The sequence below is a fragment of the Ochotona princeps genome, chromosome 19, assembly GCF_030435755.1.
Source record: "Ochotona princeps isolate mOchPri1 chromosome 19, mOchPri1.hap1, whole genome shotgun sequence".
Lineage (NCBI taxonomy): Eukaryota > Metazoa > Chordata > Mammalia > Lagomorpha > Ochotonidae > Ochotona > Ochotona princeps.
The window spans coordinates 6,027,411-6,050,652 of NC_080850.1; the positions used below are offsets into that span (position 1 = coordinate 6,027,411).

General features: G+C 54.8%; 1 protein-coding gene across 1 annotated transcript in view; it reads left to right on the forward strand.

Annotated features, from left to right (window-relative positions):
* The window catches only part of STK10 (serine/threonine kinase 10), an 81,127-nt gene that overhangs the window by 22,983 nt on the left and 34,902 nt on the right, over positions 1-23,242 (forward strand). The window contains exons 2-4 of the mRNA XM_058677863.1: positions 815-979; positions 19,606-19,654; positions 22,004-22,153. Of these exons, the coding sequence (XP_058533846.1) occupies positions 815-979; positions 19,606-19,654; positions 22,004-22,153 (364 nt within the window). The remainder of the gene's footprint in view (positions 1-814; positions 980-19,605; positions 19,655-22,003; positions 22,154-23,242) is intronic.

Genomic DNA, 23,242 nt, shown 5'->3' on the forward strand with positions numbered 1-23,242 from the left:
GCGCTTGGAAAGCAGCAGAAAATGATCCAAGTATTTGAAGCCCTGCATTCAAGCGTGGGAGCAGAAACTCCTGGTTTTGGCCTGGCCTGCTTTGTGGCCATTTGGGGAGTTAGCCAACAGGTGGAAGATCTCTCTGTCTTTCCAATAAATAAACAAATCTTTAAAAAAGAAAAAAAAGTTGTTTTTCCTAATGATGGGCTTCTTGAAGCAACTCCATTGACGTTGGTGTATGCTTAGTTAACTAAAATCCTTTTTCTTTCTGCTTGTGATGCATGTGAAATGGTGCAAATCAATGCATGACGCAATGGAGTTAAAAATGTTTCACAACAACATAGAGACAGTGCAAGTGCCCTTTGGCTGCCTGCTCATTTCAGGCAGCATCCTTCTAGAGCTTTCTGTGCATTGACAGACACGTGTTAAAACCAACGTGATGTTTTCCACTTTTTCTATAAAATACATCAGGCCACTTGTATTTCTCGGTGACTTTCTAAGTGAACAGATGGGCTGTTTTTCCATGTGCTATCTGTACAGCTGACTGCCATTCCTGTACCTGGGTTTGATCCGCGGACGTACGGCACTTTCCAAGTGATTCTGGAACCCTCAACAGTTGCTTGTGCGTGCCCCTCTGTGCTGGCGCCACATGCAGTGCCAGCCCTCATCAAGAACAATATGTGTCCCGGTCCAGCGCCTCTGTCCCTCCTCCTCGTATCCGGTCTCTGTTTTCCCACTCCCGCTGGGCCTGTGGGCTGCCGGCCAGAGGGGGACGTTTCCTGCCCAGCAGGCCTTGTTGACCTTCCATGTCTCCACTCTGCAGGCCAAGAATAAGGAGACCGGGGCCTTGGCTGCGGCCAAAGTCATCGAGACCAAGAGTGAGGAGGAGCTGGAGGACTACATTGTGGAGATTGAGATTCTGGCCACCTGCGACCACCCCTACATCGTGAAGCTCCTGGGAGCCTATTACTACGACGGGAAGCTATGGGTAAGGTGCCTCGCCCCTTCTCGCCCCATGACTTGGTGAGCTGGGTCTCGCCTGGTCCTGAGGTTTTCAGCTCTTGCCTGTGCGTCTGGTTCAAGGGCAAGGGGAAGGTGAGGCGGGGAGCTCTGGGTCTCCTGCCAGCTTCCCCTCCTTTTCTAGGGCGCCTACCTCTCCAGGATGGGTCCTGTGGTTTGGGACAGGAGGTAATTCTGCAGCTCTGCTGCCTGGCTATGCATCCCAGCACAAACTGGGTAACCCTCGCCAAGGCTGAGCTGCTTTGTGTCTTGGTTTTTCCGTCTGTAGGCTGGGTGCAATAGTACAAATTGAACATTCCTAATCCGAGGTGCTCGGGGATCTGAGCCTTCTTGAGCTCGGTCACTCCAAAAAATTTTTGGATGTACAGATTCTGGGATTGGGGATGGCAAAGCAGTGAAGACAACAGTACCCATGTTCCCAGGCCTTTGGGTAAACCGGAAGGCCTGGGGTCAGGTGCAGAGTGGGGACAGGGATTAGAGTGAATAAAAGTGTGGTAGCTGCTTTGTAGGGTGCCTGGGCTGGCCAAGAGCATGCATGAGTGCCGGCTGCGTGTGTGCCGGCTGCGGCGTTACTTGTGTTGCTAGTGCCGCAGCCATGCCTGGCAGGCTGCCACGCGCAGATTCCTTCCAGTGGCTGCTCCCCAGCACCCTCTCCTGTCAACACCCTCATCCCTGGATGTGCGCAGTGCAAATGGCAGCTCCAGGCCTCATGTGTCAGATCCAGCACCACCCCCAGCTGTAGGCCGGGTGTTCTGGGGTGTCCCTGCTTTTGTGTGGGACAGGCTGTCTTCTCACTGACATCCTCTCGAAATGAGTGCCTCTTGCATACGGAAGCTGAAATTCCTGAGGCGACTTCTCCCCGAAGTTGTTTTCAGTCAATGTTGTGAATGGAAGAACCGCATACTTAGACTCAGGCATGTGGCACCGCAGGTCAAGCTGCTGCTTGGGATGCCCACGTTGTACATCGGAACCCTGGTTCAAGTCCAGGCTATTCCACTTCTGGTTCAGCTTCCTACTGACGTGTCCTGGAGGGCAGTAGGTGGTGGCTCAGTTGTACGGGCCCCTGGCACTTGGGAGATCTGGATGGAGCTCCTGGCTTCTGGCTCCTGGCTCCTGGCTTTGGCTTGGGCCAGCACTGGCTGTTGGGGCATACGGAGAGTGAACTGGTGGATGGGAGATTTCTGTTTCTTTTCTTTCTCTCTCTATCATTCTTGCCTTTTCTTCAAGTAGATGGAAATATGTTTTTCAAAATATGTATTTATAACTCAGAACTGTACACACAGCATGGTAACCCCGTGCGACCCTGGGACAGTTGTGAGGCTGGCAGAACCCAGGCAGCTGTTTACAGAAGGAGCAGGTGGTCAGCCGAGGCCTGAGGGCTTGGGCTGTTGGTGCAGCTGAAAAACCCCAGGGTCTGTTTTTCTTTTCTTTTCTTTTTTTTTTTTTTTTAAGATTTATTCATTTTATTACAGCCAGATATACACAGAGGAGGAGAGACAGAGAGGAAGATCTTCCGTCCGATGATTCACTCCCCAAGTGAGCCGCAACAGGCCAGTGCGCACCGATCCCAAGCCGGGAACCTGGAACCTCTTCCGGGTCTCCCACGCGGGTGCAGGGTCCCAAAGCATTGGGCCGTCCTCAACTGCTTTCCCAGGCCACAAGCAGGGAGCTGGATGGGAAGTGGAGCTGCCGAGATTAGAACCGGCACCCATATGGGATCCTGGGGCGTTCAAGGGAGGACTTTAGGCGCTAGGCCACGCCGTCGGGCCCTCTTTTTTTTTTTTTTTTTAAGATTTTTTTTTTTTTGAATTGTAGAGAAAGAAAGGGAGAGACAGAGATCTTTCATCCTCTGGTTCACTTCTCAATTGGCCACGATGGCCAGAGCTGAGCCGATTCAAAGCCAGGAGCCAGGAGCCTCCTCTGGATTTCCCACATGGGTCCAGGGTCCCAAGGACTTGGGCTATCCCTTACTGCTTTCCTGTGCCACTAGCAGGGAGCTGGATGTGAAGTGGAGCAGCTGGGCCTAGAACTGGTGCCCATGAGGGATGCTGGTGCTTTATGCAGAGGCTTAGCCCCAGCCTTTGCCATGGCACTGTCCCCACCTTTGACCCCAGTGTTGCTCCTGTCCAGCCAACCTCTCATCTGCCCTCCGTCTCTCATCCATCATCCAGTAATTCAATGTTGAATTATTGCTGACTATGGGCTGATTTAAAAACAATCTACTGAATATTCGGTCCTGCTGCTGCTGCTGGTGGCTGGACACCAAGTTCATTACTTCCCCAGGTCCAAAGATAACAGCTGGCGTTTGTGCAAGGCTGAGGCCTCTGCCTCTGGCCGTGAGCTTCATATGCCTTCTGCGACTTGATCTCTCTGTTCAATGTGTGTTTGTCCCCCCCATCCTGTGACCACCAGCTAAAAAGTAGCAGGGATAGAAAGACAGAAAGGAGGAAAAAAGACAGAGGGAGAGAATGACTCCCAACCGGATGGGAAAGAGCGAAGGCCTTGTGGTAGTTGGAACAGGTAACACTGACATTTTCTGACCCAGAGTTGTCACTTAGGGCTGGTATTTCTTATCCAGGGCTGCTGCGGCGGCTCCAGCTCTTAGGCTGCCCCTGCAGCTCACGATGATAACTGCGTAGATCCTTGAAGGTTCTGTCTTCTCATGACTGATGTTTTGTGTTTGCGATGTGGTTAGATCATAGAAGGTGGCTGTGGACCTGGGTGGGTGAGGAGGGGGACAGGATATCCCACAGAAGAGCAGCATGAACCATGCAAAGTGTGGACGCCTGAGAAGTGTGGCATGCTTGGGTGATGGGAGTCTAGAGTTGGGTTAGCCCCTGGTCAGAGACAAGGCTAGAGTGACATTAGGAGTGGCCTTGAATGCTGTGGTGAAGACACTGCATCTGGTGGGACATTTTAGTTTGTCTGTTTTTAAGACTGATTTTCAGGCACATTTACAGAGAGGAGACATAGTAAGATCTTCCACCCACTGACTCATTTCCCAAATGGCCATAACAGCCGGAACTGAGCTGATCTGAAGCCAGGAGCTTCTTTTGAGTCTCCCAATCGGGTGCAGGGTCCCAAGGCTTGGGGTCATCCTCTGCTACTTTCCCAGGCCACAAGCAGGGAGCTGGATGGGAAGTGGAGTAGCCAGGACACAGAATATGAACTGGCACCCATATGGGATGGCAGCACTGCAAGTGAAGGCTGAAGCTCTTCTACCATGGCGCCGGCTCCTTTCACTTGACCATTTAGAGCAGTGGCTCTCAAGGCACAACAGCATCAGCCTCTCCTGGGACCTATTGAGCCACGAGGTGGGACCCAGCAATCTGCATTCTAGTGCCTTTCAGATGACTCCTTTGATTGTCTCATTTAGAAAACCATTGTGTTGGCTCATGGGGGAGCCAGTGGCAGCTTCCCATGGTGGAGAGACCATGCTCAGTTCTGGGAAGGAGTAAGCCGTGAAGGGCCCAGGAAGGCCTGGAGGCTGATCAGAAGCTCCAGATGTGATGTGGACTAGAAAGGCTTCAGTAGAAGGGACATAGGACCTGGGTCTTGTAGGCTGTGTAGGAGTCCGCCAGAGGGGATAAGGAAGTGCAGTGTCATTGGGGAGACCCATAACAGCAGAAGCCAGGAAGGGAGAGGTCATGGGGCATTTGCTACGAGGAGAAAGGGTGCAGTAGTCCTTTGCTGTCACCTTCCGTGAGATGACTCAGGGCCAACTCGTGGCCAAGCCCCGGGCCCGCACTGATCCCAGAAGCCAGTTTGTTCATGTGCGTGCCCTTGACCAAACCAGTCCTGACCCCCAGGCTGTGTTCTGAGGGCCTTGGCATTCAGAAACTGGCTGCTGCCCTTGTGCCCGGGGCCCACCTGCAGTTGTGGCGGCCAGGGCTTTGTCCCCCTGCAGGGCAGGAGTCCTTCGCCAAGCCATGCACTTGGGAGCTGACACCGTTTGTTCATTTGTTCATTCCCGTCACCCGCAGAGTCAATCATCTTAGCCAAATCCTTCTAGTGGGTTCTTATCTGCACTTCTGCTTTGAAATATCAAATGGCGCCAGACGGGTGGAAGAGAACAACCCGAAATGTTCTAAACCAGTCCTGGCCAACCACAGCTGTCTTGTCACACTTCTGTCACTGTTTATATAGAGCCTTATTTATTTATTTGAAAGTCTGCATTACAGAGAGGGAAACTTGGGCTCAAGTCCTGGCTGCTCCACTTCCGATCCAGCTCCCTGCCAGTGCGCCTGGGAAGATGAGAGAAGATGGCAAGAGTGCTGGGGTCATGGTACCTCAGCATGGGAGACCAGGATAGACGCCCTGACTCCTGACTTAGATCTGTCTCAGAGCTGGCTGATGGGGCCATTTGTTGAGTGAACCAGCAGATGGAAAATTCTCTGTCTCTCTTCCTCTCTGCCACTCTCCCTTTCAAACGAATGGTTAAATTGCTAAATAAGTAAATAATGTTTAAAAAAAAACCAGCAGAACAAACAGCTAAACTTATTTCAGTAGTACAAGGTGTTAAAATAGTGCGTGGAAACCTGATGTTTGTGACACGTACTAGTATAAGCCTTGTATGAGAGCCCATTTTCGCCCCCAGCCTTGGAGTCCAGGGTGTGCATGGCCTTCCCGGCATATCTCAGCTGAGGAGCCATTCACGGCAGACCCCTGCTCTGTACTTAGGGGGGCACATACCACCTCTTGGGATTTATGGCTGTGAAGAACAGATTCACATCTCCAAGTTAGTCCATCATTTTTTTTTTTTGTAAAGATTTATTTATTTGTTTGAAAGGCAAAGTTACAGGGAGGGAGAGATGGAAAGAGGGACCTTCCATCCACTGGTTCAGTCTCCTTACGGCCAGAGCTAAGCTGGTCAGGAGCCAGGAGCTTCTTATGGGTCTTCCTTGTTGGGGACAAGTGCCCAAGCACCTGGGCCATTCTCCTGCTTTCCCCAGGCGCACCAACAGGGAGCTGGATCAGAAGCGGAGTACCCGGGACATGAGCGGTGCCCGTGTGGGATGCTGGCACCACAGGCAGTAGCCGTATGCACGGCACCACGATCCTGCCCTGGTCTGTCATTCTGAGAAAAGGGATCCTGTCGGCTTTAAATTGATCAGAAGTGAATGAACTGATACATTATGTTCCGCACTTGGCCCCACTTTGGGGGATTCTGTGGCCATTCCCATGGTGGGGTGTGGCCGGAGGCTGCTGGCGTAGGCAGCTCAGCATGCTCTACATGCCCCCTTCAACCTTGCTTGAAGTGGGGCAATTCCAGAAACCCTTGGCTGGCCTCTTGAGTTCCCTTGGGGCTGTCACCGTGCCTGCACCCAGCCTCGGTCAGATTCTAGGACCTGCGCAGGTGTTTCCAAGGGTTGGGTCTGTTTGCCAGCCAGAGGAGGGAGAATGCCGCTACCTGCTTAACCACTGACTCCCTGAGAAGAACAGTGGCTTAGGATACTGCATGTACTACCAGGACACTCTGTGTCCACCTGCTAGGGGACTGTCCCTGACACAGCTGGGAGGTCTGTTGGCCTCACCAGACTGACAATCTGATAGCTGGAACAGACGGTGTGAAAACAAACAGTGAGAGCAGGTGGTGTGTGTGGAAGCAGAATCAATAGGGAAACGCGACAGAGGTTCTTGGGGTGGGGCCAGCAGCAGGAGCCGTAAGTGGGAGGGGCAGGCAAACCCTTTCAAGGCAACAGTCTAGCTGAGACCAGAGACAAGCCAGAAGTAGACCTCCTGGTATTTTGCAGGGTGTGGGGAAGGCAGAAAGTGCTGCGTGGAGAGTGTAGGAAGTGCAAAGGCCCTGAGGCCTGGGGAGGACCAGGCCAGGGTTGCTGCAGTTGGATACAGTGCTGTGAAGTGAGGCCATGTGGGCCGCGGCCTTGCACGGGTACCGCTGGGCTGATCGGGGATGGGATCAGGGAGGTGGGCGCTGTGACCTCCATGTAGGTGTTGGGAAATGGGAGGGTTTAGGCAGGGTGACTCACTGGGCTCTGGGCTGGCTCCTCATGCCAAGTGGGGTTGTGGAGACTTTCCAAGTTCCTGTGCCCACTTTAAAAAAAAACGTTTTAAGCACTTATTTTCATCTACTTGAAGACAAGACTGATGGATAAAGAGATTTTCCTTCTGCTGATTTACTGCTGAGGGCTGAGCCTGGCCGAAGCCAGGAACCCAGAACTCCATCCAGTTTTCCCATGTAGGTGTTGATGACTCAGGTACTTGAGCCATCACCTGTGGCTTCCCAGGATTGTGTTTGCAGGAAGCTAGATGGAAGCAGAGCACTCGCACTGGTATGGCATGTGGGTGTCCCAGGTGGTGGCTGTGCCCCATGTCTGTTCATCTCAAAACAGGGCCAGGGATGATAAAGTCTGGTACATAGCATCGCTGTAAGGATGACAGGAGACAGGCAGGTTGGGATGGGTAGCAGAGCACAGCACAAAGTGACTGCCTAGTAATTGCCATTGCTTCTCTCTCCCCTCTTCCCCTACATCTCGCTTCCCATTGCCAGTACCCTCCTGATTACTCAGGTCTCCGAGTCCTCTCTCTTCCAGGTGCTTTGCTCTGCGTAACCTGTCTGAGGATCCTGTGTGATCCCATCAACCCTAAATGGTTACAGAGAAGCAGTCAGGGTGGGTGAGGTCATAGTCCAGGGGGAGAACACAGCGGGCCTCCCTGCCCCTCAGTCAGACCTGGAGACCCACAGGGCAGTCAAGGTCGAGAGTCCCTCTGCCCCTGGGGCGCCTTTGTTCAGAAATTGTGTGCAGTGGGTTGATCAGCCTGGGGAACATGCCAACACGAAGATTCCTCTGCTTGGCATCAAAGGCCCTGCACTGCCTTGGAGTCTGCCTGGATTTCGCCCGGGCGCATTATGGTTCTCTTGCAATCACAGTGGTGTTGGGTGAGACCTGCTGGGCAGGGCTGCCCCTCCCGGAGCTCATTCATGCTCCTGCTGCCTGGAGAGTCCCTGGGTTTTAGAAATTAGACAGTGCACCAGTGTGGTAGCCTAGTGGCTAAAATCTTCCCTTGCCAGCACCAGGATCCCGTATGGGTGACGGTTCATGTCCCAGCTGCTCCACTTCCTGTCCGGCTCTTTGCTGATGGCACGGGAAAGTAGTAGAGAATGGACCAAAGCCTTGGGACCCATGTGGGGGACGTGGAAGAAGCTCCTGGCTCCTGGTTTCAGATTGGCTCAGCTTCTGCCATTGTGGCCACATGGGGAGTGAACCAGCGGACAGAAGATATTTCTCTGTCTTTTATTCTCTCTGTAAGTTTGCCCTTCCAATAAAAAGAAATGTCTTAAAAATCAATCAATCAATCTATCTATCTATTTATCTATCTCCTGGTAAATGTCTGGGGCTTGATAATCTTGGCCGTGACCAAGCCACCCTGTGCCTTATGGATGCTCAGCAGTGACTTTGGTCTTTGCCTGGTGGGATGCTGGAGCCAGCGCTAGGCTGGGTGCCCATCAAGTGGCCATGTGGTACAAGTACGGGCAGATGGCCCCTGGCTGAGGATCGTGATCACGCTCCCCCCAACTTGTGGCCCCTTACCTCTGGGGGTGGCAAGGTGACTGACCCGCCAGCCAGGCAATGAACCATGGGCCCCAGTCAAGTCACAGCGCTGCCTTTACTTTGGGTGTGCTGGGGACCGCTTCTTTCGGGTGAAAAGAATCCTCCCTTTCAAGCTTGCTTGTTTTCTTTTTTCCCTTTCATGACTTATTTATTTTTATTGGAAAGGCAGATTTATAGCAAGAAGGAGAAATTGAGAAAAAGATCTTCTATCCACTGGTTCACTCCCCAAATGGCTGCCAGAGCTGAGCTGATCTGAAGCCAGGAGCTTCTTTGAGATCTCCCACATAAGTGCAGGTCCCAAGGTTTTCCCCAGGCCAGAAGCAGGGAGCTGGATGGGAAGTGGGGGTGCCGGGACATGAACCGGCGCTCATATGGGATCCCATCCATCGTATGCATTTATTTATTTGAAAGACAGAGAAAGAGACAGAGGTCTGTTCTGCTGGCTCATTCTGGAAATACCCATAGCGGCTGTGGTTGGCCAGGGCCGGAGCTGAAGCCAGAAACACACCACTGGCCTCTCTCCATCACCCTGAGCCTTGCAGGGTCTGTCCCAGAAAGCCAGCGAGTGAACCCCAATTCTGTGATCCCAGAAGTAGGCATCCTGTCCAATGTCTCCGCCCCCAGGCTGTTTGCCTGCCCCTAACAATGTCCTTTTCCAAATGAGTGAATTACGGCCTTCTCCAAAATAGTTTTAGAAGTCCCGGGAAATGAAGAGTTCTTTTCTACTCAGTCGTTTTAAAAGTACACAAGAGCTGTGGTGGTTCCAGTGTTGGAGCAAGAGTTTGTCTGCTTAGGGAGTTTTTGCTTTATAATGTGTTGTTCATATTCTCAAGCATTACTCACGCTCATAAAGGAACAATAAAAGGAGTTATTGTAAAAGATCCCAAGTTGGTCATCTCAGGCCGGGGCGGGCTCGGGGGCACCCTGTGTTGGCTGGGCGTGGTGTCATTAAGATTCCATGGCTTGGGATTAGTTGGAGCTGGCATGTCTGAAGGGATCGGGCAGCCACCTCCCCCGCTTGCCCAGACCTTGCTGCCAGCGTGTCCCCAATGCTGACACACACGGTTGCTGTGTTCTCCCCAGGCACAGGTTTTTCTTCGTCTTTTTAAAAAACTAATTAATTTATTTGAAGGGCAGAGAGAAAGGGACACACACACACATCTGCACACAGGGAGTAAGAAAAACCTTCCATGTGTTGGTTCACTGCTCAAGTGGCCACAACAGCTTATTTGAAGCCAGGAGTCAGGAGCCTCATCCAGATCTCCCACATAGGTGCAGGTTCCCAAGGCTTTGAATTGTCCTCAACGGCTGTCCTAGTCTATTAGAAGGGAGCTAAGCAGGACTTCTGGCCAGGGAATCCACTAAGAGGCTTCCAGGACATCTAAATATCCTGAACATGTGTGTCAAGATGTGTGTGTGTGTGTGTGTGTGTGTGTGTGTGCACATTGTACTCACAGGAAGCAGTGGTTGGAGAGAAGAGAGCTGGGGATCCCGAAGTAGTGCCATAACTCCACTTGGAAGACATAAAGGTCTGCCCCTGAAGACTACAGGTTCAAATCCCTCTCCTACCACCCGTGGGACCTGGGTCAGTTGCTTCTCTCCTTGGGCCTCAGTTTTCTCAGCTGTGAAGTGGGGGTGCTCACAGAAGCACCTGGAGAACGTGGGCAAGTTCCAGAAGAGGACTGGGTGTGCTGAGAGCCTTCCGTCAGCATCAGCTTCCTCCCGTTGACGTCAGCTGCCTCCCGTCTCGGGCTTCCTTCCAAAGGTCTCAGCACAGAGTCCCGGCAGGAAATCCGTACATGGTTGTGTGTGTGGGGAAGAGAGAGGGAGCCACGGACTGCATCCTTGTTGTCCGCCAGGGGCATTGCAGTGCAGCCCTGCCCAGGAGCACCCCTGCAAACTTTCCACTGGGGAACCTGGCTGCGCCATGGTCACCCCAAAGCAGTGATCTGGGGCTTGGCACTGTGTGATGCCTGTCTTAAGGCAAAAGCATTCTGCAGAAGGGCAGGGTCACAGAGCAGAGTGTGCACACCTGGTGACCTTGGCCACCTACGGAGGTTGTGTATACACCCCCTTGCGACGTCAGCACCCTGACGGGCAAAGAGCGAGTGTCGTCTGCAGGTGGCCCACAGCACGAGGTACAGTTGAGAGGACCTGAGTGGGGCCGAGTCAGTGCGCCCTGGCCTCTGCCTCATTGGCTTGCAGCCGAGTCTGCTTTTGTTGCCCCAGCTCTTGGGCTACTGCGATTCTGAGTCCATGATCTGGAGTTGCCCGAGTGACTTTGCTGGCCCTCCTGGACGTGCTGTGGGCCCTGGGGTCCTAGGCCTCCTGTGGATTAGGTCTGCGAGGCACACGTTTGTTGGGATAACTGCATGTCCCAACATGTTATCAGGGGCACTTGCAAAACACTTTAAGATGTGCATGGGCTCCTGCCCGTTAAGCTGGGGGTGTTATGGCCACATTGGCATGTTTCCACTTGACAGATGAGACACCTAAGGCCCAGGGAAGGACAGCAGGTACGGTTGCTTCTAGACTCTTCATCCCCAGGGGGTAAATCAAGAGGCAGGGGATGGCTGTACTATGGGAGGAAGGAGGCAGCCATGTGAGGATACCGAGAGGGCAACTTTGCTCGAATCTTACCTAATTTGTCCCCATTGTACAGGTGTGAAGACTGAGGTCAGAGGGGGCAGAGAGACAAAGACTTGGTCCAGGTGTCCCCCAAGTGGGGTCCAGACCAGATCTGCGCAGCCCTAGAGCCTGCTCTGCTGTCCCCTGCAGTGCCCCTCTTTGGGCGCCATGCCCTGGGCATCCCAGCAGCCCTATCTTCTACCTGCGGGTCTCCCCTGCCCCATCTAGCATCGTGTGTGGTGGTAACACTGGGTATAGCAGGCCTTTGTTGGGCATCCATCCAGCTTCTAGCCCGGGTGCTGCAAACCCTCTTGGAACTGTTGCTGCCCTGGCCTGGAGCAGGTGGAGTTTTACTGGAAAGGCCAGGCTAGGTGTCTGTGTCACAGGCATGGGGACAAGGAGGAGGACAAGATTGTCTTCCCAGGGTTCAGCCGCCATGTTCCCAGACACTCGTGGCCTCAGGGTTGTGGGAGGGTATGGGAAGAGCCTTATGATTGGCTGGCCAGCTAATGGCCTCCACTGGAATACTGTCCACCTGCCCCTCACCATACCATTCCCCACCTTGTTCCTTCCATCAGTCACGTGCAGACCTGCTGTGTGACCCCAGATGTGGGGTGGGGATGATTGCACTGGCTTCCCAGCAGAGCACCCAGCGTTAGTGACCCCACTGTGGGCAGTAGGAGTGTCAGGACTGTCCCCAACTTGTGTGTAGCCTCATCAGTGTAACTGCAAGCCTTGCAGGCACCCAGCAGGTGGGAGTGGCCCCCACGGTCCCACACAGGAACCCACCACCAGCTGTGGATCACAGGCCCCTGTCGCCTTAGCATGCTTGTGGGCCTTTGGAATTGAGCATGTCTCACGTGAGCAGTCCTGACGTGGCCTGTGGCCTGCAGGCCTCGCGGTTCCGGCCCCACTGGCCACATTCCCCTGCTGACACCTGACGCTGTTGTCTGCCTCCCGCCTCCTTCCCCAGGAAAGCTTTCTGGCTTAGCAGCTACTGCCTGGTGCTTGATATGGAACTGTGAATTCCACTCCTGGGTGTAATGGTTGGTGATGGTTGGGTCTTTTGTTGTCCTTGTGTTTCTGGGGGATGCTGCTTCCAGCCTGGCCATGCCCCTGCTGGTCCCTTAGAGGGCCTTTGAGGATGAGCTCTTCCCAAGGGACCCCTCAGCGCCTGTTTCTGATGCTGGCTCCATCCCTACCACAACCTCCCTGAATTGGCCTGTTCTTGTATGCCTGGAGTCCCCTCTGCCTCAAGAAGGCTGGGTAGCCATCATTCATTCATTCATTCATTCACTTGTTCATTTACCAACAGGTGTTGATGGAGCACTAAGGGCATACATAGGGCACAGATACAAAGGAACTGACATTCCCCTAAGAGGGCAGGGAGGGCAGGTGGTAGCGTCAGGGGTGACACCAGGACCCAGTGTGCCCCTGAGGTACTACCTTTGGACTTGCCCTTCAGCCTTCCCCGGGTTAGGTGCTAGTGCCAGGGCTGGTCTCTACACAGAAGCCAGCTACTTCAGCTTCCCATGATGACTCATGGCTGTGGCATGCTTGCTAAAGTCGAAGACTTTGCCCACATCCTCCCATGTGCTCTTGACCTGGGCGGCAGCTCCTGCAGTTACCCAACTTCACCGATGAGCAAACCGAGGTGTCGATGTCTTGAGGTCATGCTGGGAAGCAGGTGTATCAGGCTCCAGGGTCAGGCAGGGAGTGGAGGAGGCCTAGGGCTTGTCCTTAGAGATGTGATAAAACAGCAGAATGCACACCCTGAGTCTTGTGGGCAGCACTGCTCAGCCCTGCCCGGAGCCCCAGGAGCTGGCTAGCTCCATTACTGCCCATCTGTGTCACCAGCCTCTGCCTCGCTTCCCAGTCCCCAGAGCACTAGCTCCAGCAATACAACACCAGTCCTCATTGGAATTAAAGATGCTGCTTCCTGCCTATCCTCCCCTCCCAGACCCCACCCCAGGGCAGGACCGTGACCTAACTCAGACCCCACTGTGTCCTGGGGCACTCTCCCCTGGCAGAGGTGGCCTTCAGGAACGGTGGGGATCGCAGCTGTCTGTACCAACAGGGAACTGCCTTTTTGTCTCTCTGGGGCTGGAAATCCAGTTTGCATCTGGTCCAAATCTGGTCCAAGGTTTTCCTGGATGGAGATGGGATGGACAGCACCTTTGGGAGAACTATGGGCCCTGAGGGGCAAGATGGCCCTGTGAGGCACCCAAGGATGTGAGCCCCTTCAGTGTCACCGCCAAGATGGCAAGCCCCCTGGGAGGTTTAGTCCCTCTATCTCCCTTGCTGAGCTGGGTGATGGGGCTAAGTCATCCCTGCCCTTCACACTGACGCTGGTGCCAGGCAGGTCCCTGTTCCCCCTCACGCTCCACACACACACAGGAGCCCCGGAGCCTTGCCCTTTGCCCAGGACCCCAGGGCTCTTGCTTCCTGTCGTGGCGAGCTCTGTTTACCCAGGGCAGGGGGCGCTGGGAATTCCTGGCCCCCAGCTTTCTGTGAATGTAGTGTGTGGGGTGGGGAGAGGAGGAACAAGGCCCAGTGTTCCTGGAGGCCTTGTGGGTGTGGGCTCCCGGCTCAAATGGCCACATTGTTTGGCCCTGAGCTCAGAGGTGGGGACACTCCACCTACGGGGACCTGCAGCTGATAAGCAGGGTACAGTTTCTCTGTTGACTGTTGCCCTTTTTGGCAGCTTCATCGGGTCAGTCAGTGGACTTCCGCCTACAGGGTCAGTTGAGGAACCAGAACTTTCTGTCTGCCTTCTGCACTGATGGGGTGTTTTGGGGAAGCTGGAGAGGTCCCCAGCTTGTGCTCTCGGGGCAGGGTGACCTGGGGGCGTCCTGTGCTCACACAGAGAGGAGACAAGGCCAAAGAGAGGAAATGGCTTGCCTGTGGAACATGGGCAGCTGGCTCAGGCAGCTTAGGTGTTGGGTGGCCCCGTTCGATCTCAGCTTTCTCATCTCTAGATGGGACACAGTGTAGGTGCTCCTAGGCTTACGTAAAGCAGTGCCCAGCAAGCCTTCAGTGCTGCTGAGTGAGTCACCCCGGCTGCTCTCGGGAGGCAGTGGACGGAGGCCCCTGCTTGGCTGTTGGCCAGGTTTGGTTGCCACTCACATTAGTCACCTTGTGGGTGTGTCCTGCCATGGGTCCAGGAATCTCGGATTCATTCAGCTGCTTTCATTCATTCATTCATTCATTCATTCATTCTGCTTTCTGATCGGGGAGCAGCGATCCTCCAGAGTGTGGCAGTGGGTGATGGGAATGGACTTCTATGAAACGCCGTCTCCAAGCATGAAGTTGTATCATTCACTGTGGACTCCGAATTATCAGTGACACTAATGACCTTCCAGGGGCTGACCGCTTCGTTTTTCAGGAGGGAGAAATCAGGGATCCCAAGAAGGAAAGGAAGAGTGCAGAGAGCCTAAGGGGGCTGGGGGCAGGTGCCGGGGCAGGCCCAGGAATTCCCACAGCCTGGCTGGCTGTGGGCCCTGTACATGAAAGGTCCCTGGGGTGCTGCTGACGTGTCTCTATGCTGAGTGTGCCTCGGCTGTCTGGTGGAGCAGCGGCAGGGCTCAGCCCTCAGCCTGGAACTGGGGGGCTATTAAAGTGTTACCATGGGTGGTCCAAGCAGCCTGTTATCTGCTTGGGAACATCCCTGTTCCTCATTTCTGGGTCATCCAGCTCACTTGGTATGTGTGAGCTGACCAGGACGAGGCCTGAGAGGGCCTTTTTTCCCACCCACCCAGCTCTCTGGGAAACGCAGGCTCCTGGTGGAGGGAGCAGGGACAGGGTAGGGCGCCGACTGGGTCTCTTGCACTAGCAGAGGTGACAGAGGCCGGGCCTGGTCTCCTTCCACACCTCCCCAAAAGGTCCCAGCACTGCTACTTTTCCTTTTTATATATATATATTTATTCATTCTAAAAGATTTATTTTTTTTGCAAACCCAGATATACAGAGAGGAGGAGAGACAGAGAGGAAGATCTTCTGTCCGATGATTCACTCCCTAAGCGATCTCAATGGTTGGAGTTGTGCTGATCCGAAGCCAGGAGCCTCTTCCGGGTTTCCCACATGGCTGCAGACTCCCATGGTTTTGGGCCGTCCTCAACTGTTTTTCCAGGCCACAAGCAGGGAGCTGGATGGGAAGCGAGGCTGCCAGGGTTAGAACCGGCGCTCATATGGGATCTTGCAAGGCGAGGAATTAAGCCACTGGGCTACCGCGCCACACTCCTCTGCAGCTTTTCTATTTGTGTGGCCTTAGTCTCTCAGCCTCGGTTTCCATGTCTGTAAAATGGGAGAGTAAAATACCACCTAAGGCTGATAAAGACGGGTAGCCTGTCTCATGCATTCACTTCCTGGGCCCCAGGCCGTGTGCTTGCCTCCCACGGACCACCGTCCCGTGTGTCCTCATGGTGAACTTCATGGTACTAAAGATCCCTGCCATCAGTGGGTGAATGTGAGATGACCCATGCAGAGCCGGAGCACCGTGCTCCACAGCTGGGGGAACCGAGGCAGCCTCAGGCTGGCTAAACTTGTGACCATTCCCCGGGTGGCAATGTGGAGGGGACAAGGAGTAAGCCGACAGAAGAGAAGTCTCTTGTGCAAGTGGGATTTCCTGTATGTGTATGATTTATGAAAGAGAGAGATGGAGCTGTGTAGGGCTGGTACTGTAGAGAGGCCCAGACACCATCCCTAGGTGGGGAAGTTACCCCAGGAGTGGATCGGCCTCCTGAGGGGGACCTTTATGGAGACAGAACTGTTTTTTTTTTTTTTTTTCTGTCTTCCCCACTGCTGCATTCCTACTGCCAGCCTAGTGCCTGCCTACCATTCATGCCTCCATCAGTCATGTCCGGAGTGGGTGACGTGGCTACCAGGATGGCGTGGCCAGGCCCCACCCTCAAGCGGCCTTGTGACAGCTGCTCAGCCTGACCTGAGGAGGAATCCAGGTAAACACAGGTTTCCAGTTTCTCTGGCCTCCAGCCAGAGCTGAAAGGCGGGGACTGCGTCAGGCACTGGTGCTGTGTACAGACTGCGGTTGCTAAGGCAACCTCCTGTGCTGAGGACACACCCCTTCCAAGGGGTGGGGCTTCCGCCTCTCACCACCAGGTAGTCTGGGTTTACACTCATGCACCACCATTGCCTTTTTCTTTTTAAACATTTTAATTTTCTTATGGTAGATGCTTAACCGTGAGACCTATTCTGTGAGTAAACATTGAACATTGCCTGGTGCGATGGCCTAGTGGCAAAATTCTCATTTTGCATGTACCAGGATCCCATGTGGGTGCGGTTTGTGTCCCGGTTGTTTCACTTCCCATCCAGCTCCCTACTTGTGGCCTGGGAAAGCAATCAAGGACGGCCCTTGGGACCCTGCACCCGCATGGGAGACCCAGAAGAGGCTCCTGACTCCTGACTTCAGATCAGCTCAACTCCAGTAGTTGTGGCCACTTGGGGAGTGAATCATCAGACAGAAGATCTTCCTCTCTGTCTCTCCTTCTCTCTGTATATGTGGCTTTCTAATATAAATAAATATTTTTTTTTCTTTAAAAAGGAGCAAGTGGTGCCAGAAACTGAAAACAAAGTGAAGAAAGTCCTTTGCACTCAGAGCTTCCTGGCAGCTCAGGCAAAAAGAAGTAATTAAAGAGGAAGCACGAGCTTCCCAGTTGCAGAAGTGGAAGCAAGCCAGATTGTCCAACCACGAGCATGTTCCCTGTGCTGACCTGTGCTGGGGCGAGGCTGGGAGGCCTTGCGTAAGGCTGCCGGGTAAGGGGTCAGTTTCCCGGAAAGCTGCAGGAGCTGCCTGGGTCTGAGTCCCTCTGGTCCTACTTTGCAATAACCCCCAAGGGTGAAACAATTCGGAAAGGTGGGCCAGATGGAAGTCGGGAACGTGGATCCAGCAGCTTACTCTGGGTCTCCCACATGGGTAGCAGGCCCTTGGGCCATCCTCGGCCACTTTCCCAGGCACATCAGCAGGGAGCTGGATCAGAAGCGGGGCCAGCCCGTATCATACATCTTAGAGTCGTTCTGTAAGCAAGTGGCTTTGCCTAGTGACACCTCGTTGCTTCGTCCTCACCTGTTTCCTCTTGTGGGTGGGTTTGTTTTCCTATCAAGTATTGGGATTTTTGGTCCTCTTTTGTGGAACTGAGAGCTGCTTAGAAGACAGTGAAATGCACGCTTTGAGAGTTCAGCGCCTATATCCAAGTCACTTCACTTCCCTGACCCCTGGGAAATTGACTTGACTTGAAGAAAGAACGAATGACTGAGATATCTCTTCCTCCCTGTTGTGGATCAGAGGGACATGAGTATATCTCTTGGTGACTTGGTGATGGTCACCATTGTGGTGGGGGGAGAAGGCTCAGGGAAGCCTGGATGGACAGTGCCAGAGTGACCCAGGGAGCCATGGGACCTCGTCTTCCTCCCCAGCGGGCAGCGGTGTGTGAGTGGGTGGTAGGCCTGGCAGGTTTAGGGCTGTGGTGCTTCGCCTTGAATAGTGTGCCTGGCATAGCTTGGCCCACCTGCAAACCCTCTGTTTGACCTGCTTGGGTTACTTGCAGCCCAGTAGGGCTCCTCTCTCCCCACCACCCCAATATAACTGGGATCTCCAGAAACAGGCTCAGGTGGTGCCTGACATGTCCAAAACCACCCCGCTGAGCCAAGGTCCTGAGGCTTGGACCTAACTGTGAGTGGTTCCAAAGCCATAGCTCCTCTGCAGCCTCCTACCAGGAAGCCTCTAGAAGGCCAGCTACAAACTGGAGGCCTCATTAGAGGCCTAAGACAGTCTGGCATTGAGGCACAGTGAGTTAAACCACTGCTTGCAATCCTGGCGTCCCATATGAGGGCCAGTTTGAGTCCTTGCCAAGACTCTAATCCCAACCCAGCTCCCTGCTGATGCGCCTGGGAAGGCAGTGGAAGATGGTCCAAGGACTTGGACTCCTGCCACCCACAAGGGAGAGCAGGATGGAGTTCCTGGCTCCTGGCTCTGGACCTGGTCTAGCCCTGGCTGTTGTGGCCATTTTGGGGGTGAACCTGCAGATAGATGGAAGATCCGCTGCCACCTCCCCCAGTCTGCCCTGTCACCCTGCCTTTCAAATAAATAAATAAAGAGCTCTTTGAAAAAAAAAATCATTCTGAAGCTACTGTTCTCTCCCAGCCTGGGCCCAGCTGAGTGGTGGCTGAGGGTGGCTGTATGCCTTTAGAGAGAGTGGGCCTCCCTGGCTGGGCCATGGATGCTAGCTCTGCCAAGTCCCACCCTGAGCTATCCCGTTGGGCCTCCCTGGCTGGGAGTGACTCTGGGAGTGTGTCCTGTTGATGACGAGCTGTGCCTATAAGCAGGGAACCCTGAGTGGGCCTGAGGGAGGGGCCATGCATGTTCTCATCTTTTTTTTTTTTTTTAAGATTTATTTATTTATTTGAGAGGCAAAGTTACAGAGAGGGAGAGAAAAAAAATCTTCCATCCATCGGTTCACTGCCCAAATGGCCACAATGGCCAGAGCTGAGCCATTCTAAAACCAGGAGCCTCTTCCAGTTCTCCCATGCTGGTGCAGGGTCCCAAGGCTTTGGGCCATCCTCCACTGTCTTCCCAGGCCACCAACATGGAACTAGATGGGCAGTGGAGCAGCCAGGACATGAACCAGTGCCCATATGAAACCCTGGCACTTGCAGGTAGAGGATTGCTCCGGCCCCACCCCTCCCATGGCGCTTTCTCCTCTGTCCCCTCCCTGAGGGGCTGGCTTGAGTTGATCTCCCAGGGCCTGCTACCCAGTCAGAACATAGAAGGTGTGTGATAAATGAATGAATGGAGGAGTGAATGGATTAACGAGTTGGGGTGGGAAACCTGTTTTGCACGCAGGATCCTGCCACTGAACCATCTGTGTGGCTTTGGTCAATGCCGTCCCCTTTTCTGTCCCTCTGAGTTGATTCCAGATCCTGACATTGCGGATTCGCAGGGCTCCCAGCTTGGATAGGTGGAGGGGCAGGGGACAGGTGCAGGGGCAGTGGGAAGACTTGGTCAGCTTGTGCCTGAGGAAAGGTGTCCCCTGAGGCTCTGGCCAGTGAAGCGCAGGAAACAGGATAGCTGGCAGGTGGGGATCAGGGAGCAGGGCTGGCAGGCGGGGGCCCAAGGCTGTCTGCTGCCACTTGGTTGATAGTTTATCATTTACTGAAGACGGGAGCCCCAGGCGGCCCCACTGCTCTAAGTGATGGGGCCTCCTGCAAGGGTGGGGGCCGCCAACTGGCGGAGGGAGAGTGGACAAACTGGAGTGACCTGGGGAGGGGGACAGGGCCGGGGTGGGCCCTCATTGGGGGAGGACAGTGGGGTGCTGGGAGGTCTCCCGTCTCGAGGGGCATGGCGCCCTGCTTACTGTTGCTTGGCCTGTGTTCTCTGCAGATCATGATCGAGTTCTGTCCCGGGGGAGCCGTGGACGCCATCATGCTGGGTGAGTGTGCTGAGCGTTGTGGCTTGGCCAGCAACAGGAGGACCTAGCTGCCGTCTTCTGTCTACCTCCTGTGCGACTGTCCCCAGGGCTGGGGCCCTTCATTCCCCCACGCCAGGAAGCCCATGGCCTCTTCCCACATCTCCAACGATGGGGTCAGAGATGGAAAGACCAGTATTTCCTGTTCCAGAAGCCACGTGACCTTGAACTGTCTCTTGCCTCTCGAGCTTTCTCGGTGTTAGATGGATGTGGCACCCTGAGCAGGTGAACATGGGGCACCCAAGGGAGACTTGAAAAGTGGTCCCTGTTGCTTCCATCCGCAATCTGTTGTCTAAAGGAGCAGCTGACACAAATGGTTTATAAGGAACAAGATAAGACATACTCTCTAAAGATCTGATTATTTATTTGAAAGGCACAATGACATGCACACATAGAGGTTTTCCATCTACTAATTCACTCCCCAAATGGCCACAAAAGCCAGCACTGTGCCAAACTGAAGCCAGGAGCCTAGAACTCCTACATGGATGGCAGAGCCCCAAACACCGGGGCCATCCTTTGCCGCTTTCCCAGCCACATCAGCCAGAAGTTGGACGGCAACTGGAGTAGCCGCAACTTCTATCGCTCTGAGAAGTGGTGCTGGTGTCCCACGTGGCAGCTTAACCTGATGACCACGGTGCCCATCCCATGGCTCATGTCTGTGGAGCCTGGGCAGAGAGCGCTAGCCAGTCAGCAAAAGAGTATACTCAGGAGCTGGAGTGAGTTGTCAGGCAGGAAGCCCACAGCTAGCCAGAGGCTAGGAGTAGGCTGCACGGATGGGGAGGAGCAGTCCGGGCACCTTGCTCTACAGCCTGGCTTCCCAGGACAAGGCAGTGGTGCCCGCAGCCCTGGCCGCTGTGTCCTTGCTTTGACTGCTCCCCAGGGACCTGACAGGGAGCCTTGAGACCTTGCAGATTCTTGGCCACAGGCCACCACTAGAAACAGCCACAGCTGTGCAGGTTCAACCCGACAGAGGCCTCAGAGTGATGTGTTGGGTGACCAGTCTGGGAGGTGGGCTGTCACGGGTCTGTGGTAGCAGCAGCGGATAACATCCCCAGGACAGTCATTTAGGACAGAGGTACAAGGATCTCATTCTCGAATCTTCTCCATCCCTCCCACTGCCTCCCACTCTGTCCCATGTTCCGTCACTCTTGCCATCCTGATCCATCGACCTAAATAGGATCTCCTTCTCCCATCCAGAACCCCTGCCGACCTCCTGCACTGGAGCCCCTGCAAACACCTCCCTCCATTGCCCAGGCCGGGGCTGTCTGCCATCAGGTCTCAGCCCTGGCTGCCCCATGTGCTTCAGGCCCTGCTCCTGGGCTGTTTCCACCCACGCCGGACTCCCAATCCTTCCCCTCCAGCCACGCTGGGGTCCTCTGCACACAGGCTGTTTCCTTTTTCTATGCTATTTCCCTTCCTTTCATCCTTTATCCTTGGGGCAGAGAGACCTGCCATCCACTGGCTCACTCCCAGATGCTTGCAGTGGCCATGGCGTGGGCCAGGTCAAACGCAAGAGCCTGAAACTCCAGTCTCCTAAGTGAGTGGCAGGACCACTTGAACCATCATGGCTGCCTCCCAGGGGGTCTGCGGTGGCAGGAAGCTGGGGTTGGGAGCTGCAGCAAAGGATTGATCTCCTGGTCTGGGACCCAGCAGTCCCACCTGCCAAGCCATCACCCCCAGCCTTTGCACATGTCCTCCAGCACAGCTCATGTCAGCCTCTTTGCTTCTGCTGATCTTGACCTGCAATGCCCTTGCCCCATTGATTCCCTTCCCAGACATCTGTGCCCCCTTGAGATTCCCCCGGGAGAGAGCATCCTTACCCATTCTAGTCTTCTAGACACCTGTACCCCAGCACCCTCATCCCCGCCCCTGGGGATGGGGCCTTTGAGGAGGTCATGAGGGTGGGCCTCGTGATGTGGATGGCAGCTTCAGTGTTGCTACGGAACACCTGCCTAGCCCTTGCCAGGTGCTGGCTGAGCAGATGCCACCCCTTGCCCTGGGAGTCTCCTCCCTGCAGCAGAGAGCGGCTCCAGGGCCCCATACCTGCTGGCACAGCCATTCCCACCCCTCCACCGGCTTGTGCTGAATCGAGATTCTGGCTTGATGCTCAAGTTATTTTCTATCCTCCCCTGCTCTGTGGGGAGAAGACTGGCTGCTGCACGGGATGGAGTGAGGACCAAATGGGCCGAGTGAACCTGGGACCCGTGCCGAGTACCTCCTTGCAAGGGCAGAGGCTGTGTGTTTATCTCCTGTGCTTGGCGGAGGCCTGCGGTGGGCGCTGGCTGCCTTGCTGACACCTGTGTCTGCTTGCAGAGCTGGACAGACCCCTCACCGAGCCCCAGATCCAGGTCGTGTGCCGCCAAATGCTGGAAGCCCTCAACTTCCTGCATAGCAAGAGGATTATCCACCGTGACCTGAAGGCTGGCAACGTGCTCATGACCCTGGAGGGGGATATCAGGCTAGGTAAGGCGGGGCTGCCGGGGGCATGGCTGGGAACTCCCCCTCCTGCCCTGGGCCATGGATGGAGTGCTGTCCTTGTGTGTTCAGTGTGACCTCATGGGGCTCAATCCTGGGGCGCTCTGCCCCTCCCAGGGAGATGTGGTCCAGTGGGTGCAGGTACTACTGCCCCCTGCTGGGTGGAGGCAGGCCTAGCACAGCCCTGCCTGCCTTGGAGGGCCGCAGGTGCTGGGGTAGAGTATACAGAGATGGGTGATGTGGTTCCCCATCGGGCCTAGGGGCTGCGGGTTCCGAGGATGCATTTGGGGCACTCAGATGTTGTTTGGGCTGGCAGGTGGGTGGCCCAGGAAGGCAGGGAGAGCAATCATTTGCAAACACCCACACACACCATCTTCCAAGTCTAGGAAGCACCTGGGGGGGGGGTCATCTCATTTCATCAGCATCCCGGGGCACCCCAGGGGGAAGGGCTGTGCCCACTTTGCAGAGAGGACCCTGAGGCCCAGTGAGGAATGAGATGCTTTGAACCTGTCTTGAGCAAGGGGAGGAGAGGGAGTCTTCCTGATTCCACAGCAGCCAGGTAGAGGCTGAGTCAGGGAATTGCCTGGTGAGGGGGAGCCTTGTGGGCTCCTGGAAATCCAGAGGACACATGCATGCCATGAATGCGTCCGATGAAGGAGGCAGAGCAGAGGAGACCTGGACCAGGACCAGCCTGAGAGCCTGGGGAGAACGGACAAGCAGCACCGGGATGGGGTGGGGCCCAGTGGGTACAGGCTGAGACTGGCCCAGGGCGGCCTCATCCTCCCTCCTCGCCCCCCACACATGTCCTTAATCTGGAGGGTGCTATCCCATGAGCCGACTCTGGAATCCCAGTTGGAAACTACGGAGGGTCGGGTCAGAGACAGGTGGATGTGTCAGTTTCAAAATGATGTTGGGGTGGGGAGGGCCTGGCACAGTAGGCTGTTGGCTGAAGTTCTGTTACCTTGCATGTGCTGGGATCCCATATGGGTCTTGGTTTGTGTCCTGGTTGGCCCCGCTTCCCATCCAGTCTCCTGTTTGTGGTCTAGGAAAGCAGTCGAGGACAGCCCAACACCTTGG